The sequence below is a fragment of the Spermophilus citellus genome (assembly GCF_964194105.1).
Source record: "Spermophilus citellus genome assembly, chromosome: 8".
Taxonomy (NCBI): Eukaryota; Metazoa; Chordata; class Mammalia; order Rodentia; family Sciuridae; genus Spermophilus; species Spermophilus citellus.
In genome coordinates, this window is record NC_138189.1 from 2941188 (window position 1) to 2957920 (window position 16733).

The window sequence follows — 16733 nt, forward strand, 5'->3', positions numbered from 1 at the left end:
CATTATTCTGGACCCTCCTTTTGAACTAATTTGCCAGGAAAGCTAGCATTCTAGTTGTGGCTCAGAATCCTGCTTCCTACAGTCACTGGGGTGGTCTGCCCCGGCCCACAGAGAAAACGGCTGGTGGCTCCACCAGAGTGCAGGCCTGGGCCCCGACACTGCGGGAGGCCGGCCAGCACCTGGAGCTAAGCATGTCTGTTTGTCCAGGATACACCTTAGACTGGGTGGTTCTAAGTGGTAGAAATTTACTTCTCATAGTCTGGAGGCTGGGAGTCTGGTGCTGGCAGGTTCTGTGTCTGGTAAGGGCTGGTCTGCTTCCAAGATGGTGCCCTGTTGCTGCACCCTCACCTGGAAGAAGGGCCAGAGGGGCCAGAAATGCCCCCCAGAGCCCTGTTATAGGGCACTAATCCCGTCCCTGCCAGCTGAGCCCTGGGTCATCTAGAGGCCCCACCTCTTCTTACTGTTGCATTGGGGATGACTGTTTCAACGGGGGTTTTAGAGAGACAAACATTGTAACCATGGCAGTGGCCCCAGAGATATCAGGTCCTGGTCACTTTATACAGAAAAAGGTGCAGTGTGGTTGTCAAGGAGTTTGAGATATCCTGGTGGCCCTTAGTGCAACCCTGGTGTACTCCTAAGTGGAGCAGGGAGATCTGCTGGAACGGGGAAGGACGGCCACACGGAGGTGGAGGTGGAGTCAAGCTGGGAGGCAGGAGGGAGCATCCCTGGAGCCAGACTGGGGGCCGAGGCACACCTGTGCTCCATGGTGACAGCCTTGTGGGCCTGCAGTGGCTGAGGCAGACAGTGGGCTGTTGGGAGAAGCACAATGAAGCAAAAGAGAAGAGGAAGAGGAGGTCAAGGCAGGGGTGGGGAGGAGAAAGGGGGGGAGAAGCAGCAGCAGTAGGCTTGACCCTGGCAGGCTCCCGTAGCCCTCCGCCCCCCCCCCGCCCCCAGCAGCCCCACACAGCACAGGCTCTCTCCATAGAACACAGCAAACAGTGATGAGCTTCCTTGTTCATGCACAAAAATGGAAACATGTGGCGCATCCTTTCCCCACAAATTGACGCATCCACCGAGGGGTCTGGGGCTGAGCCGGAGAGCAGAGCTCCTGTGGCCCTGTGGGTGAGGCCGTGGGCACAGTGTGCCATGCTTGGGTCTGGGCAGGTCTGCGCAGGATCAGATGAGCGTGGGAAAGGGCAGCATGTGGAGATGCCCAGGTTGGCAGCGTGGGGCTCTGAGGGCACATGATAGCAGGGTTCTGATGGGCAGATGACAAGAGGCACATGACCCCCCTGGGGACTTGTGGGTAGGGTGGGCAGAGTCCCTCTGTGCGGAGGCCATGTGGATGTGGGGTGGTACGTCATGTGAGGGGAGTGAGGCTAGGTGGGTGTCATGGGCCTGAGCAGGTGTGGACAGTGTCTGGTGTGGAGTGGGTGGGAAGGGGTGGGTAGGTGCGTAGGTATTTGTGCACCCATGGGGCTGTGGTGCCAGTGTGGGTGGGTACATGGTGTAAGGCTGTGACAGGGCCTCTGTGTGTAGGAGTGCATGGACATGGGGGCGTGGGGGCACGTGGGTGCCCAGGCAGTGTCTGCTGAGAGGCCAGGGAGGGACCATCCCAGAATGTCAACGGGTCTCAGGTGGGGGCTCAAGTGGCAGGTTCCAGATGGCCAGCACTAACCTGGCTCTGAATCCACATGCACTGGTCTCCTCTCATGTTGAGTGGGTGCAATTTATATCTTATATATATGTGTAATATGTATTCAGATGCATTTCCAAGTGGTCAGCACGGCCAGGGCTTGGTTGGCAGGCACCCTCTGATGGCACCATGGTCCTGGCTGATCTGGGCACCCATGAATTCTTCTGTTGAATGTGGGAACTGAGGCTTGGTACGGTCAAATGGCAACTGCCAAGGGTGAGCTGGCTGCTGCCCAGGAAAGGCCTGATTGCCACCTCCAGGAGGTGAGAGGTCAGCTCATGGTGGCCTGGGGGAGGGGGTACACAAGCCAATATAGTCACTTGGTTGGTCCTACATCTGGGCGTCTGCTGGGGTTCTGACTTCTTGGGTGGCTCCTGGCCTGCCCACCCCTCAGCACTGGCCACCTGCCCAACCCTCCCTCCTGTGCACACTTGAGCCCAGGAGAACCCTTGGCCCCCCTACCCCACCACTCTATGAGCACAGAGAGATGGCCTCAGTGTGACCAGACTCCTTCAGTGATCTCCCAGGAATTGCTTTGGTGACTTTGAAATTTTCCATTTCATTTTTTTCTTGCACCTGGTACAAAACTCGAAGTCCACAAGCCCAGGCCCAGTAGACGGTGACAGATCTTCCCACCCTGGGCCCTGGCACCCAGTCAGCTCCTGGAGGGTCACCCACATCCACCACACTGTGCTAGTGTCTGGGGCTGCTGTGACACCGTGCTACTCCTGAGGAGGCTTCAGGACAGAAGCAAGCTTTGTCCTACTCTTCTGGAGGTCAAGAGCCCCAGATCAAAGAGTGGCCTGGCTGGGCGCCAGCAGGTCTCAGGGAAGGCCTGCTCCAGGGCGCTCTCCAGCCTGGGGCTTCCTTGGCCTGTGCCATATATCAGTTTTTTGTTGCTGTGACCCAAATGCCTGACCAAAATAACTTGGAGAAGGAAATGCTTATTTTAGATTCATGGTTTCAGAAGTAGAGGTTCGGTCCACGTTTAGCAGAGTCCACTGCTCTGGGCCCAAGATGAGGCAGAACATCATGGCTTAAAGGTCTGGCGGAGGAGAGCAGCTGGGCTCATGGCAGCCAGGAAGAGGGAGAAAGTGAAACAAGGACCAGCTGCAATCCCCAGGGCACGTCCCCAGTGACCTACTTCCTCTAGCCACACCCCACCTGTCTACAGTTGCCACCAGTAATGCATTCAAATTATTAATCCATCCAATGGATTAATCCACTGGTGAGGTTCCAGCATTCATGAGCCAACCTTCTCACCTTTGAACACTGCTATGTTGCCTACCACACAAGCTCTCTGGGGACAACCTCCCCAGGACTTCTCCCTCTCTATGTGTCTGTGTCTAGTTTTTCTATGGGACACCCTGCTCAGTGTGGTCTCACCTTTACTAGTTACATCAGCAAGAAACCCACCTCCAAATAAGGCCGCATTCAGAGGCACTGGGGTTAGGACTTGGAAATGTGCATTTGAGCAGGGGATTACACCCACAAGAGACATACACACCAGCAACCGTTAAGAGTTCATCTAGATGTGCACCTACATGCATGGATATGCCTGTTTACAAATGACCCCTTAACTCAGTCCTGGCCCTTGGTGCCTGTTTTCCCACAGATCCTCAGTCCTTGGGGCAGCCCCGTATCAAGGGCTCTGCATTCTGCATCCTGGGTCCAGGTTGTGACTACATGGAGATGGATCACTCCATATGTGTCCAGCCCCCTTCCTCCTTGTTTGCTTGCAGGGTGTTTCAGTTTTCAGAATTACCGACCCTGCCACAGCGGGTGCCCAGTGGTATCACCAGGTGCTCTGGATCCTTGAGGGGTTGTGTGAGCATTCACCAGAAGCCCCCGGTACAAGGCGGCCTGCAGCCAGGGCTGGAAGTAGCTGCTAATTCCATGGAAGGGGAGAGACCTACTCTTGCGTCTCTTGTTCCCACCCCCACCTGGCCCGGGCCAGCCCCTCCCAACCCACCCAAAGGGCAACTAAGCCTAGAGAATTCCCCAGACCTAACGACAGACACCTGTGCCCAGCAGGCTTCGGGGACCTGAGCAGGAGCCCCACCAACATGCCCTTCATGCACTGCAAGACCGAGGGGGCTGGGAGAGCTACCCAGGCTAGCGGGGCTCCTGGGCTGGCCAGCTTCAGTTTCTAGAATCTTCCTCTGGACCTCAGGAAAGGCTCCCTGCAGCATGGTCACCAGCCCTTGGTTCCAGTCTCTTTTCTCCAACCTCAGGTCACTTCCAATCAGGGTCACAGGCAGCCTGAGCTGGTCTGAAGGCCCCCGTGGTTCGGAGAACAAATCTGTGCTCCATGTGGAATCCGAACCCGCTCCCACCTCGAGGTGCTCTTCACATTAAAACCATACGCCCCGCACCCAGTCTTAAAGTGACCGAAACTGTGAAAATCTTCATGACACCGGATCAGGCCCCTGGGCTTGGAAGGCAGAGCCAGAGGTTCCAGGAGGAAGCCAAGAGCCAGGCTTTGTAGCACACTTTAAAACTGTCAAAAGAGCATCCGTTGGTTCAAGGAATGCTCTCCTCAGAACAGGAGTCTCTCCAGCTGGGACACCACAGCCACCGGCCCAGCAAGCCTTCCTATGTCCATCTCCAGAGAGGGAAGTCATGTTTGGAGTCTAACTCTGGCTGTTGACAGGGCTGGGACCCAAATTTACTCATTTCTACCTTTTTATGACAACATCTTGTCTCCAAGAAAAACTGCCAAGCCAGCGGGACAGCCAGGTTTCCAACAGAATTGCCCCCTGAGAAGGGTGTCCTCAAAGTCACATCTAGCAGCCTCTCCTGAGCCTGCCCGGGACTGTCAACTGTGTGGAGGAGAGGAAACCCAAACACTGGACAGTGGGCAGGCAGGTGCCCTAAGCAAGGGCAGCAACTTGCTGATGGAGGGAGGATCCAGGTAGGGAGTGTGGCTGTTCCCGGGCCCATTCTTTCAACTTTTTGTTACTTACTTACTTTCTGTGGTGTTAGGGGTTGAATCCAGGGGCGCTCCACCCCAGCCGCATCCCCACTCTTTTTTAAGATCCCTCCAGTACCCGGAGGGTACTTTTTAAGTTTTAAAGTTTTCAAAATAAACTGTTGGGAGAGACCGACCTGCAGACCGTCCCTGGTAAGGTCCACGTTTGCTGAGCAACGTTCACCGATCAGGTGAGCGCCTGTCCCAAGCAGGGACCTGGAAACAGCCACCGAGCCTGGGGCAGGGCAAGCACAGCGAGAGCCCAGCCTGTCGCCTCTCAGCGGAGCGCAGCGCTTTGGGGAGGGCGGGGGGGGGGGGCGGTGGCGCAGCCCGAGGTCCCTGCGTCCGCTCCCGAGGCGGCTTCGCGCGTCCTCGTTTGGGTAGGTGGGGAGGCCCCTCCTTCCCCGCGCTGGCAGGGAAGAGTCCGGGCCTGCGGGACCGGGTCGCGGGATGCGCACACGCAGCTGCGCCCGGAGGGCCTCGAGGACGCGCCACAGCCCCTGCAGCCCCGCCGCTCGGCTCGGACATCGAGGAGCTGGGGCGGGAGGGCCGGGCCGCCTGGTCCAGAGAGCTGCGGGGCCGGGCACGCGAGGACCAGGGCGCGTGGCTCTCGGTCCCTTCCCCACGCCCCGGTCCTGCCCCTCCTCCCCCAGTCACCGGCTCCCGGGTCCCTCCCCCATCTCCTCCCGGCCTTGCCCTCCCTTCTCCCCCCTCGCGTCCCTCCTCTTCCCCTCTTCTAGCCCAACCCCTTCTCCTCCCTCCCCCTCGCTCCTCTTCTCCCTCCCCCCCCTCCTCCTCCCCCCCCCTCCTCCTCCCCCCCTCCTCCCGACAACCTCCGGGCGGCCCAGTGAACTCCGGGAAGCCCACTTAACACATTATGAAAATGATCTCCTTTTTCCAGTTTTAAGGGAGACTTTCACAAGGAGGGAAGTGGTTAGACCCTCAAAAGGCAGCCAAAGTAATTTTCAAATATTTGGTCTTTTTCAAGGCAGATGCTTTTAATATATACCAAAGACCTGTCCACAGCATGGTGTCCCCTCAGTCTCCTTCCCACTGCACAGCTGAGGACACTGAGGTTTCCTGGGCCCAAGGGAGGACAGGAGCCCTGGTGGCCAGGCTCTGCCAAGGGCAGTTTGTGCTGGCTGTAACCTAAAGGAGAGGCTGTGGCGAGTCCACAAGAACCACCCACTGGCTGCTGCCAGGGCCTGGGCCAGGGTAGTGGGGGAGGCTGCCTGGGATGGCCGCAGGGCCATGGTTGTGCCTCGGCCTTCTCCCTGTGCAGCCAGCGCACCGGCCTGCTGTTTCCAGATCCGGCTGTGGCTCTGTGCTGGCTGGACGGCTAACTCTGGACCAGAGCTAAGCACCTCATTTTGGATGTCCTGGCTTCCTATCCACCCTGCAGATTCTGTGACTTTCAATGACTCTGCCGAAAACCCAGCTTTGATCTTGTCACTTCCCTAGCTCAACAAGCTTCAGTGGCTCCCCCTGCTCTGCAGATTCAGAACCTACTCTTTACCGTGGCTTGTGGTCCCACAGGAACCTGATCCTCAGCTTACCAACTCTTCAATTGCCCTCCGCCCTGCAGCTCCTTCACCCTGTCAGCGAGCAGAGAATCACTTCAAACACCCGGGATTCCTTTTTTCTGCATCACCGTGTCACACGTGTGACAGTCAGAAGAGCCGATGCTGGGGAACATGGGAGGAAATGGAAACAGGCACAGCTATTGTGAAGAAAAAATCTGAAGAACAATTCTGAAGTGCTCAGGGAGGTTGCCTCTGCCTAGACCGGCACCTAGGATCTCCACCCTCAGCATCACCTCCAGAAAGTCTCTCAGCCCATCAAGAAGATGGAAAGGTCTGCTCATTCCAGTGTGTCCGCAAGAGTGGTGCAGAAACAACCTGGGCTCCCCCAGAGGGAAGCAGCATGGACTCAGCAGGTATGTTTTCCTGAGGGAACACAAAGTATTTCTCATATGGTCGGACAAAGGTGACTTCAGCCTTCTTCCTACTGGAGCAGGGGGTCTCTGTCCCCTCCCCTTGGACGTGGGTGGAAGCTGTGACGGCTCTAATCAATAGAGTGTGGTGGAGTAACGATTGCACTCCCAGGCTAGATTCCGACCGCTCCCCTGTCTCTGTCCCCTCTTTTCCCGGGAACCCAGTCCCGTGGAGAGGCCCCTGTAGGGGTCTCTCACAGCAGTACCAGCCCCAGATAAACAAGCAGATGTGCTGTAGATGAGCCCCATGTGCTACCACACACTTCAAGATTCCCAACTGGGGCCCAGACTTCATGAACTGGAGATGAGCCATCGTGATCCAGAGGGGCTCCGAGCACTCTCACAAACGGCTGTTTTGCTGTTTGGGGGATTGTGTACGCAGCTGTACTAACGGAACAACAGCATGTGAATTCTGGATTAGTACATAGCAGTTACAAAAAGGAACAGAGGAGACAGTGCCTTATCCCACTACTCTGAGGCTGGAGCAAGGATCACAAGTTCAAGGCTAGCCTGGGCAACTTAGTGAAGCTCTGTCTTTAAATAAATAAATAAATAAACAAATAGAAAGGGTTGGGGATGCAGTTCAGTAGCAAAGCACTTGCCCAGCATTCCTGAGTCCCTGGGTTCCATCCCTAGCACCTGGGGGCAGGGTGTTCCTGCAAGGATCAACATAGATCTATCAACACAGATACATCGCACACATACACAGCAGGTTCGGCACCCTCAGATTCCACCAATCACAGATCAGAAAATATTCAAAAAATGGGCTTGATTCCCAACACTGCAAAATATATTCATATATATATATATATACACATATATATGAAAACCTGCACTGAACAGGTAGACTGTCTTCTTGTCATGATTCCCAAATAAAGTACAACAGCTTTTTACATTGTATCTGGTATCACAAGGCTTTAGCTATGACTTAAACTACACAGAGATTTGCATAGGTCTGATACAAATATAGCTCCACTGTATATCAGGGACTTGAGAATCCTCACAGTTTGGTATGGGAAGGGGGGTCCTGGAATCCCCACTAGGGGGTCAACTAGATCTTTTAATGAGAAGTAGAAGCATATAATGTTGTATTGTTTTTATAAATTAATATATAAAAGCAGGCACTTGGGACAGCAGGGAATGAGGTAAAGAGAAACAAGATTGGGATGAGGGATGAAAAAAAATCTAAATTGTAAAATTGTTCCGAAAAAAAGTTTATTAAAAAAAACAAGTTGTGGCCTCCTGTAGTTTGGGATTCGGATCTGTGTGCTTGGGATCATTTCCACGACCCATTACTCAGATTTATGGGGCATCTTGGCTAGGAGCCCCTGAGCTGGGCACTGGGTCACAATGGTGAGGAGGACCCTGCTGAAGGCAGAGCTCTCCAACAAAGAGGACTCTGGGCTCCCTGCAGGGTCTGCTGGAGAGCCTAAGGCGCTCCCAAGGGACAGCGCAGCAGAGATGCCAGGAAGGGCAGAAGAGGACTGAGAAGAGACAGACATGGCGGCCACTGTCCGTGAGGAAGGCTGGTTGTGGCCTGGGGGGAGTGGGGGGCACCTCTCACAGATGGACATACAGGAAGTGGCTGGGTTTTGGAGCTGGGGCAGTTCCCCAATTCAGGAATTCTGTCTAGTACCTACTGGGCAAGGGAACCTTGGGTCCTGGCCCTGGGAAAGCCAGAGGTCCCAGCTGAGAGAGGCAACTTCACAGAGTGTCTCTGGAAGCTGGTCCCGACGGTCGCTGAGCTGAGAACCACTGGACACCCCGACCTGCCACATCCAAACCCACGAAGCCCGGAAGGCAGCGATGCCGGTTCACCGCCTCTGCCCACAGTCCAACCTCGAACCCTCCGCTCACCTGGACGTAGGAGTGCCCACTCGGCCCCAGGAGCCCAGGACCAGCACCCGGCACCGGTTGGGCCAGCTCGCGCGTCCCTAACTGCCTCCCGCCCACTCTCCTGTTCCAGCGCTGTGTCCTAGGCTTCGCCTTAACCGTCTTAACGAGGGCTGCCAGAGTGGATAGTCTAGAGCTGGGGTGCGTCAGCTGCCGCCGGGTGTCCCCCCCGGAGGGGTCGGGTTGAACTTTCGCCACCAGTCACCAAGGGCCGACGCCAGTGGCCAGCAGCACTCTCCAGGCTCACCGCGCGCATCGCCTGGCATCGCAGCCCCGCACGACCGCCCTGCAGGCGCCGCTCTCACGCGCGCCCCGCAGAAGCGGTAGGAGGACAGTGGTGGGCGCCTGGCGCCTGGCAGCCTCCACTCCCACGCCTCGCAATGCCGGCGGCGCTGGATGCAGGTTTTCAGGTTCCTGATCTAGGGCCACAAGTCCCAGAGAAGAGGGACTTTGAATCCAGGCTCTGAGGAAGGCCCCTCAGAGGGGGCTTGAGGAGGACAGGCCCGCATCCTGAAGGTGCTCCAAGAAGGGGAAACCAGGGCTCAGTCCTTGCAGGTTTGAGGTTGGATGGAGAGGAAACGTGAGGAGGCGCCGCTGGAGGTGGACCTGGCAACCTGCATGTATGGGTGATTACCCAAATCGAGCCCTTCCTGCAGTCGTCGCCCTGTTACTCGGGGACCCTCTCTGGCTTCAGTCGCCCCGTTTGCCCAAACTCCCCGGAGTAGACGACATTTGCCCAGAGCTTGTGTTCTCCTCCTCCTCCAAACGAATTTGGGTGACCCTTTATTCCCTGGGCTCAACCCCTCTGGCTGGGGCACCTGCAGTCCTTCGTGTCTCTGACCCTGGACACCCCAGGGATCAGGACTTAGGAGACCTCAGCTCTTTGCTAAACACCCAATTTTGACTCAGGTTCTCAACTATGAAATGGGGGTAGAAACCCATCAATGTGGCTGTCTCAACCCACCCAGTCCCTGATTTGATTCTTTTTGCCCCACTTGGGGAAGAAGATAGGTTGAACATCTGCTGCAGAGAAGTCCACCTCTGGCCCTAGGTTGTGCAGCCACTGGGCACCAGAAGTCCTTTACCACTGCCTCCAGAAGGCGCGCCCAAGAGGTGCACCCAGGAGAACTGTGCTTTGTCTGCCGCCACTGCAGGCCCAGCCCTCAGGATCCCACTGTCTGGGCCTCTGGACCCGCCCAGCATCCTATCCTGCTGCTCTGCTGCCAGGCTGGACTCGGACATCCATGCAGGGCGAGCTCTAGGCCTGGAGCGTCAACTGGGGGAGTCTCTTCTCGCGTCAGTATTTCCCTCCGGAAAATGGGGTGATGCTCACTTCACGATGGTTTGGAAAATTAAGCGAGGGGGCACGTTCCTGTTTTGGATACAGGTTATGGGCAGTCACCAGCGGGTGGCTGGATGCATCTCTCGGCTGCAACTGAGCGCGCCCATGTTGTGATTGGTGACTTGGCAGTCACCTGCTAGCAGATGAAGTGTATCAGAAGGTTACCAGCTCTTCTGTCGCCTAGCTCCTGAAATGGAAGGGGGCTTCCCAACTCTTACAGGCAGAGAAACGGAGGTTCAAAAAGGGACTTGCAGCCAAGACCTCTGTGACTGGGCCGGAAGATCCCACCCCTTCCAAGGCCAAGGCCTGGGGAGTTGGCGGCGCCAGTGCCAGTGCAGTGGGGACCCGCTCCCCCGGGGAGGATCGCGGGAAGTGCCCTGTACGGTTGCATTTCCTTACACACTGAGACGGAGCCCGGAATGGAGAGTTCTAGCGTACTACAGTTCGCAAAGAAAGCGTATTTCATAAAATGTAAATATTAAAATTGATGCATTTTTGCAGCCCTGCTTTGGCAAAGCTCCCTTGTTTAAATGATTTGCAGGGTCTTAAAAAATAAATGAAAGATTGCAGCCCATCTTCTTGTGATTTCTTAGAAGACTTGGTGTCTTCACACTGCCCCGCACACGCTCACATACATACAGACGCACAAATGCACACATGACATACACGCGCGCGCGCACACCCGCGCACACACTTGGATACGCTGGGTCCACTGCTCTCCCGCGGCGGGGTAATTACGGATCTTGCCGGACGGTGATTGGTCAATCTGTCTTCATCGGGGCCTTGCATCCAATGGGCAGTGGTCCATCCGAGGCCCCGCCCTCGGGGGGGGGTGGCGCGGACCGCTGGAATGCGTCACACTGGGCCGGACAGGCGCGACCCCCACCCGTGCCCCGGGCCGCTCGCCTTAGCCAAGCCGCCGCCTGCGCTCAGGGTCGGAGCGGCGTCTACGCCAGTGGCCACGCTCGGGGCCGCCGCGGCGTCCTTGGGGCTGAGTTGGCCGCCCGCCCGGCGCGCGCCGCCCCGCCCCCGGCCCCTCCCCCCTCCCCGCCCCCGGTTAGGCTGGCCCCGGCGGCGACCAGAGCGGCGACGCGAAAGGCGAGCGAGGCGGCCTCCCCGGCGGCTGTCGGCGCGCACCCGCTCTCGCCCAGCCCAGCCCAACCCAGCCCAGCGCCGAGGCCGCCGCCTGCCCCGCGGGGCCCGACGCCAGCGCTCCGGGCAGCGGCTCCAGGCCTGGCCCGCGCGTGCGCCTGGGAGCCGCGTGCCACCATCCCCAGCGGGGACTGGCCGCGCCCCGGGCACCGGGGACCCCAAGGAGTCCAGCAGAACCCGACGGGCCCGTGGCCGTGATGCCGGACGAGCTGACGGAGCCCGGGCGCGCCACGCCAGCCCGCACCTCCTCCTTTCTCATTGAAAACCTACTGGCTGCCGAGGCCAAGGGCGCGGGACGCGCTGCCCAGGGCGACGGCAGCCGCGAGGAGGAGGAAGAGGACGACGACGACGCTGAGGATGAGGACGCCGAGCAGGCGCGGCGGCGACGGCTGCAGAGGCGGCGACAGCTGCGAGCGGGCGTCGGGCCTGGCGGGGAGGCGCGCGCCCGGGCGCTGCTCGGGCCGGGTGCGCTGGGCCTCGGTCCCCGGCCGCCCCCCGGGCCCGGGCCGCCCTTCACTCTCGGTTGCGGAGGTGCGACGCGCTGGTACCCACGGGCGCACGGCTACGGAGGCGGCCTCAGTCCCGACAGTGAGTGAGGGCGCCCAGAGGGGTGGACCAGGCGGTGGGGCATGGCTTCCCCTCCGCATTCGTTTGGAGACTTCGGGCTGGTTGCCGCCCTTTGTGCTCCCCCCTCCCTTATTTGTAGTAAAGTCTGGGTGGTGTGGAGTCCCACGGAGCCCCTTGCTGGGCTAGTTTGGAAGCTCTCTTCCTGAGCAGGGGTCAGAGATGGAGCTGCAGCCATGGCCTGGTCTAAGGAGGCAGGGAGCTGACCCTATCCGGAACTACAGACTGCTGGAGGAGAGAGAGAATGAAATCACACAGGGAAAGATAGGAGAAGGGAGAGAGGGGTGGGAGAAAAGAAAATGGAAGGAGGAAGAAGGAGGAATGTGGTAAGAGGAAAATGGGAGACCGCCAAAAAATCTATAGCATGGACACATGTGTGTGTATATTGTATATGTGTCCACCCGTGAGAGGAAAGTGAGCTGATGCAGGAAGGACAGAGGGAGGGACAGCAAAGTTGGATCCTCTGAAAAAATAACAGGGGCACTGAGCAGAAGGTGCCGTGTTGCCAGGGCCTCTCCCCCTCTTTCGCCCCACATTCCTCTTTTCCTCCACTCTGTGGGGTGGGCTGAATGGAGGGAGCTTCTTCCACAGTAGCAGTGTCTTCCAGAGTCCCGTTTCCTTAGTGCCAGTTTTAAATGGAGACGGGGGCAGGGCCTAGTCCTCTCCCAGGGCCCTCCTGGGTCCCAGAGCTGTGCCAGGCAAACGGGGGTGGGGGGAGCTGCTCTGAAGCCCCTAGTCCAACCCCCTTGCATCCTCTCTGCCTCCCCCACCAGCCTTTGTTTCCTGGTGAGACCTCAGAGACGGGGCAGGGGTTTCTCAGCACCAGAACTCACTGCCTGGGCATTCTGCCCCCTCTGCCAGGGTTGCTGCCACCCCTATGAACCTACCCTTTGGAGGGAGAGCCCTGGAAGAAGGATCAAGAAAGCCATTTTAATTCCCAGCCCCATTTTGCCAGCCCCTCTTCCAAACTCTTTTCCAGGCTCAGGGCTCTGGAATCCATTTGGTATCTGTGTGCATGCCTGTGTGTTCTAGGGGAGTAAGCAGCCCCTCTCCCTGTTTGAATAATCCCCTTCTTGGTTTGGGAGTGACCCCCTGGCAAAAAGACCCACATTTCAGAGCCCTAAATACCCAGACACCCCACCCTCTTATTGTAAATTTGAGCAGTGCTTCGGTAGTTTGCTTGAAATCTGGTGATTCAATTTAGTGCCCCTCTGGGGGCGATTGTGAAAAGGATCTTGCAGGGTAATATTTGTCCTCCCCCTGCCCTGGGCCCATCCTCACCTGCAGCCCAAGCAGCAGTCCCCACAGAGGCGGCTTCTTCTGATAGCTCCTTATTTCGTGCAATGCGGGTTAGGGTCCCAGTTTCACCCCAGAACAGGCAAGCCTGCTTGATGCCTGGGGAAATGTGTGTACCTCTGTTCATCTGGAGGGCTGGGTGTTGTGGGGAGGTAGGGATTGCCCAGATCTAGTGATCGGAACAACTGCAACCTGATTTCTCCGTGGGCACCAAGATGAAACATGTTGTGGGGGTTGGGAAGGGGCAGAAGCGAGATCCGCAGGGCTGGAAGAACACCATGCCAAGCCATCACACCAGCCCACTGAGGTCTGCACTGTTCAAACAGGCATGCCGAGAGCTCACACTGGGGCACACCCCTTGTCCATCTGAGTCCTTGGTTTCAAGGGCCAGCCAAACTCCACCTCAACCTCCGATCTGTCAACCAGGACCTGCCCTTTGGTGTGGAGGCTTCAGTGAGGGGCAGGCTGGTCCCTACAGTGTGCGGCGCTGCCCTCTTCAGAGCATGGACTCAGCAGTCCCCGTGGGCTTTGTACCATACCCCAAACCTGCAGGCTGAACCTCCAGCACAGGTGTTTGGTTCTGGGTGGGACTGCTGGTTTCCTGGTGCTCCCTTTGAGCGGGATTGTGGCTGGACAAGGCATGCTTCTGTGGGCATCTGGGTCAGGGGTCCAAAGTATTGGGGGGGGATGCCCATGTCACTTAGCTGCATTTTACTTTTGAGGATTGGCTGCCTTCTTCTGGCGGATGTTTCCATGCACACAGACAGGCAGACAGCGTTGTGCATCTGATCCTGAGTGCACTTCCAGGGTCCCTGCAGGCCTTTATTCCTGTGCTGGGAGGCTCTGCGGGGCCGGGCGGGTGTGCAAGGGTGGCTCTGTGCTTGTTTTCCTCTTTCTGGGAAGGACGTACTTCCTCTGGTCCCAGGGGTTCCTGTGGGTCTTTTGTGCCTTTCCCCAGGGCAGGCCGTGCAGCCAGGGGGAGTAGCCAGAGGGCTCGCCTGCCTTTTGTGCCTTTGCATTTTCTTTTCTCTCCCTTCCCTTCTTTCTCTGTCCTCTGGGCGTGGGTGTGCATTTCTGAGTGAGAATGTCACCACCGGTGTTGGCTTGCCACAGATCTTGGCTTTTCAGGTCCACCTCCTCCTCTTCTGCCTCCCTCCTTATTCCCACCCGAACCTCCAGTTCTGGATGCCAGGGCCCTAATGCGCCATGTTTTCCAGCTTGAGGGGTGGATGACCTCAAGGTGGAGGCCGCCCGGAACACAACATTATGCACCTCTCTCCCCTGCAGCCAGTGACCGGGACTCACCGGAGACGGGCGAGGAGATGGGGCGCGCGGAGGGCGCCTGGCCGCGGGGCCCTGGGCCGGGAGCGGTGCCGCGGGAGGCAGTGGAGCTGGCGGCGCAGGGCCCGGTGGCTGGCGGGGAGGAGGCCGCGGAGCTGGCAGAGGCTCCGGCCCCCTCGGCGGCCGCGGAGGCGCGCGGCGGCGTCGGGGGTCGCAAGAAGAAGACGCGCACGGTCTTCTCGCGCAGCCAGGTCTTCCAGCTGGAGTCCACCTTCGACCTGAAGCGCTACCTGAGCAGCGCGGAGCGCGCCGGCCTCGCCGCCTCGCTGCAGCTCACCGAGACCCAGGTCAAGATCTGGTTCCAGAACCGTCGCAACAAGTGGAAGCGGCAGCTGGCCGCCGAGCTGGAGGCCGCCAGCCTGTCCCCGCCCGGCGCGCAACGCCTGGTCCGCGTGCCGGTGCTCTACCACGAAAGCCCCTCGGCCTCGGCCGGCGCCGGGCCCCCGGCTGCGCTGCCCTTCCCTCTGGCTCCCCCGGCGCCCGCGCCGCCCCCGCCGCTGCTCGGCTTCTCCGGGGCCCTGGCCTACCCGCTGGCCGCCTTCCCCACCGCTGCCTCCGTACCCTTTCTGCGGGCGCAGATGCCGGGCCTGGTGTGAGCCTCTGTGAGCCCGCCGCTGGCCAGCATCCTCCCCAGGTTGCTGCAGACCCCTGTGGACCAGCAGTGAAGGTGGCGGTGGGTGCAGGGAGCGGTTCGATCGGGGCGGGTGGCCTCTTAGGGCCGCCTCTGTACCTCAGTGTCGGGGCCCCAGCTGCTGTTCAGAGCCCCTCCAGAATGTACCAGGGCCGCTCCCCAAACAGCTGCAAGGCTGGACCCCGCGGAGAGGGGCCATAGGAAGACAATAAGCCGCAGGCTGGGGCCAGGCCTGTCTCTGCAAAGCGGGGCTCCTGCCTTTAGGGCCCACAGCAGCAGCAACAGGAAACTTCCTGCAGGCTGTCCCAGGGGCTTCGAGGTGACTGTCCCCAGGCACACTGCTCCAACGCAAAATGTGCTTTCCTGGGACAAAGCAGGACCTAGAGGGCAGTCCCGGGCAGCAAGGACTCCCCTTGCAGGAACTGACCCTCCTTTCCTAGAAGACAGGCCGGCTGGGTCTTCTCTCCTGGGCTGCAGGCTCTGTTTTCCTGGTGAAGATTTTTTTTTTAATCAATTTACTTATTGCGTATGGAATAAAAAGGGACGTTTTCTGGATGGTTTCACTGCTTTGTGACCCCGCGCAGGGCCCTCCTCAGGTAGCAGGCTCTGTGGAGGCCCTCTCTCCCTACTTTCCCACACTGACCAGGGAACTGGGAGCCTGGGCCTGGTGAAGTGGGCAGGAGATGGTGGCAGTGGGGTTTGTTCCCTAATTCCCAGCTCTGCCTGGGGGGTGATAGCCTTGGTGGCCCAGGAAGGGGGAGCAGGGAAAGCAGTGTGGTTCCCAGGAGGCAGGGGAGGCAGGAAGGAGGCTTGCAGCCTCCGCTTTCCTCCTCCGGGCACTTGGGGTTCTGAGTCCTGTTGAATTTTTCTTTGGGCCCAAACAAAACATTCGCACTCCCTGAGGGTGAGGTGAGGGCGCCCACTCCTGCCTGCCGGGGTCTCCTTCTCTGCAGCCTCCAGCACAGGGGCTCAGGGCCCAGTTACGGGCTGTTAACAAAAACTGTTCTGATGGTTTGTGTTGCTGGGGTTGCCCATCTCCATCAACCCAAGGCAGCTTGCTTTGGGGTGAAGGTGGGGGCTCTGCCATGTATGGACAAGGGACCCTTCATTCTATGTGATTGAGCCCAAAGCAGCAAGTCTCTCAGGGCTTGAGAGGGTCACTTCTTTGCTGAACAGGGCCCCCTAGAAAACTGGTGTCCCTCTCTGCCTCACTTTGGAGCAGCCCCTCCATAGCTGAGGTGTGCAGCAACTGGGGGCCATACTCTGGGTCTGGGGTGCTGGAGGTGGCACCAGAAGGCCTAAGAGAAGGAGCCACAGGAATGGCACAGTCCATCTATGTGCATGTGTCCCTGCCCCAGCCTAGTCCAAAGAGTTGGCTCCCAGAGCTCGGAGGCCCAGGAGCCTTGGGAGCTGGTGCTGCGGGGACCCCGGCCTTGCACCCACCCCCCCCCACTTCTCAGTCCCTCCAGGCCTGGAGTCTGGGAACCCTCACAGTGTGGGAACTGCCCTGAACCGTGGGGAGCGCCTGCTTGCCTAGCATCAAACACTGGGGCCCTGGGTCCAATCTTCAGTGCCACAAAATGGGAAAAAGAAAACGAAACAAAAAACTGTTTTCACTGGGCTTTGGTGGGGCGGAAGATTTGTGGTACACTTCAGTGAAATGATTTTACTTTCAAAGGCCTTAATCCTGGTCCATGGCCATAGAGGGTAGAGGGATATCCACAGGCAAACGTCAGACCCATCTCTCCTCCCTCCCCCTTCCCCGCTGTGCCCTCTTTAGGCTTGGTGTCCCTG

General features: G+C 58.5%; 1 protein-coding gene across 1 annotated transcript; it reads left to right on the forward strand.

The window, feature by feature from the left end:
• The first annotated feature begins 11218 nt into the window (after positions 1–11218).
• HMX1 (H6 family homeobox 1) lies at positions 11219–15239 on the forward strand. The gene is made up of 2 exons (XM_081304699.1): positions 11219–11635; positions 14255–15239. The coding sequence occupies exons 1-2, from the start codon at positions 11245–11247 to the stop codon at positions 14902–14904; spliced, it is 1041 nt and encodes a 346-aa protein (XP_081160825.1). The 5' UTR covers positions 11219–11244; the 3' UTR covers positions 14905–15239.
• Positions 15240–16733: the final 1494 nt, after the last annotated feature.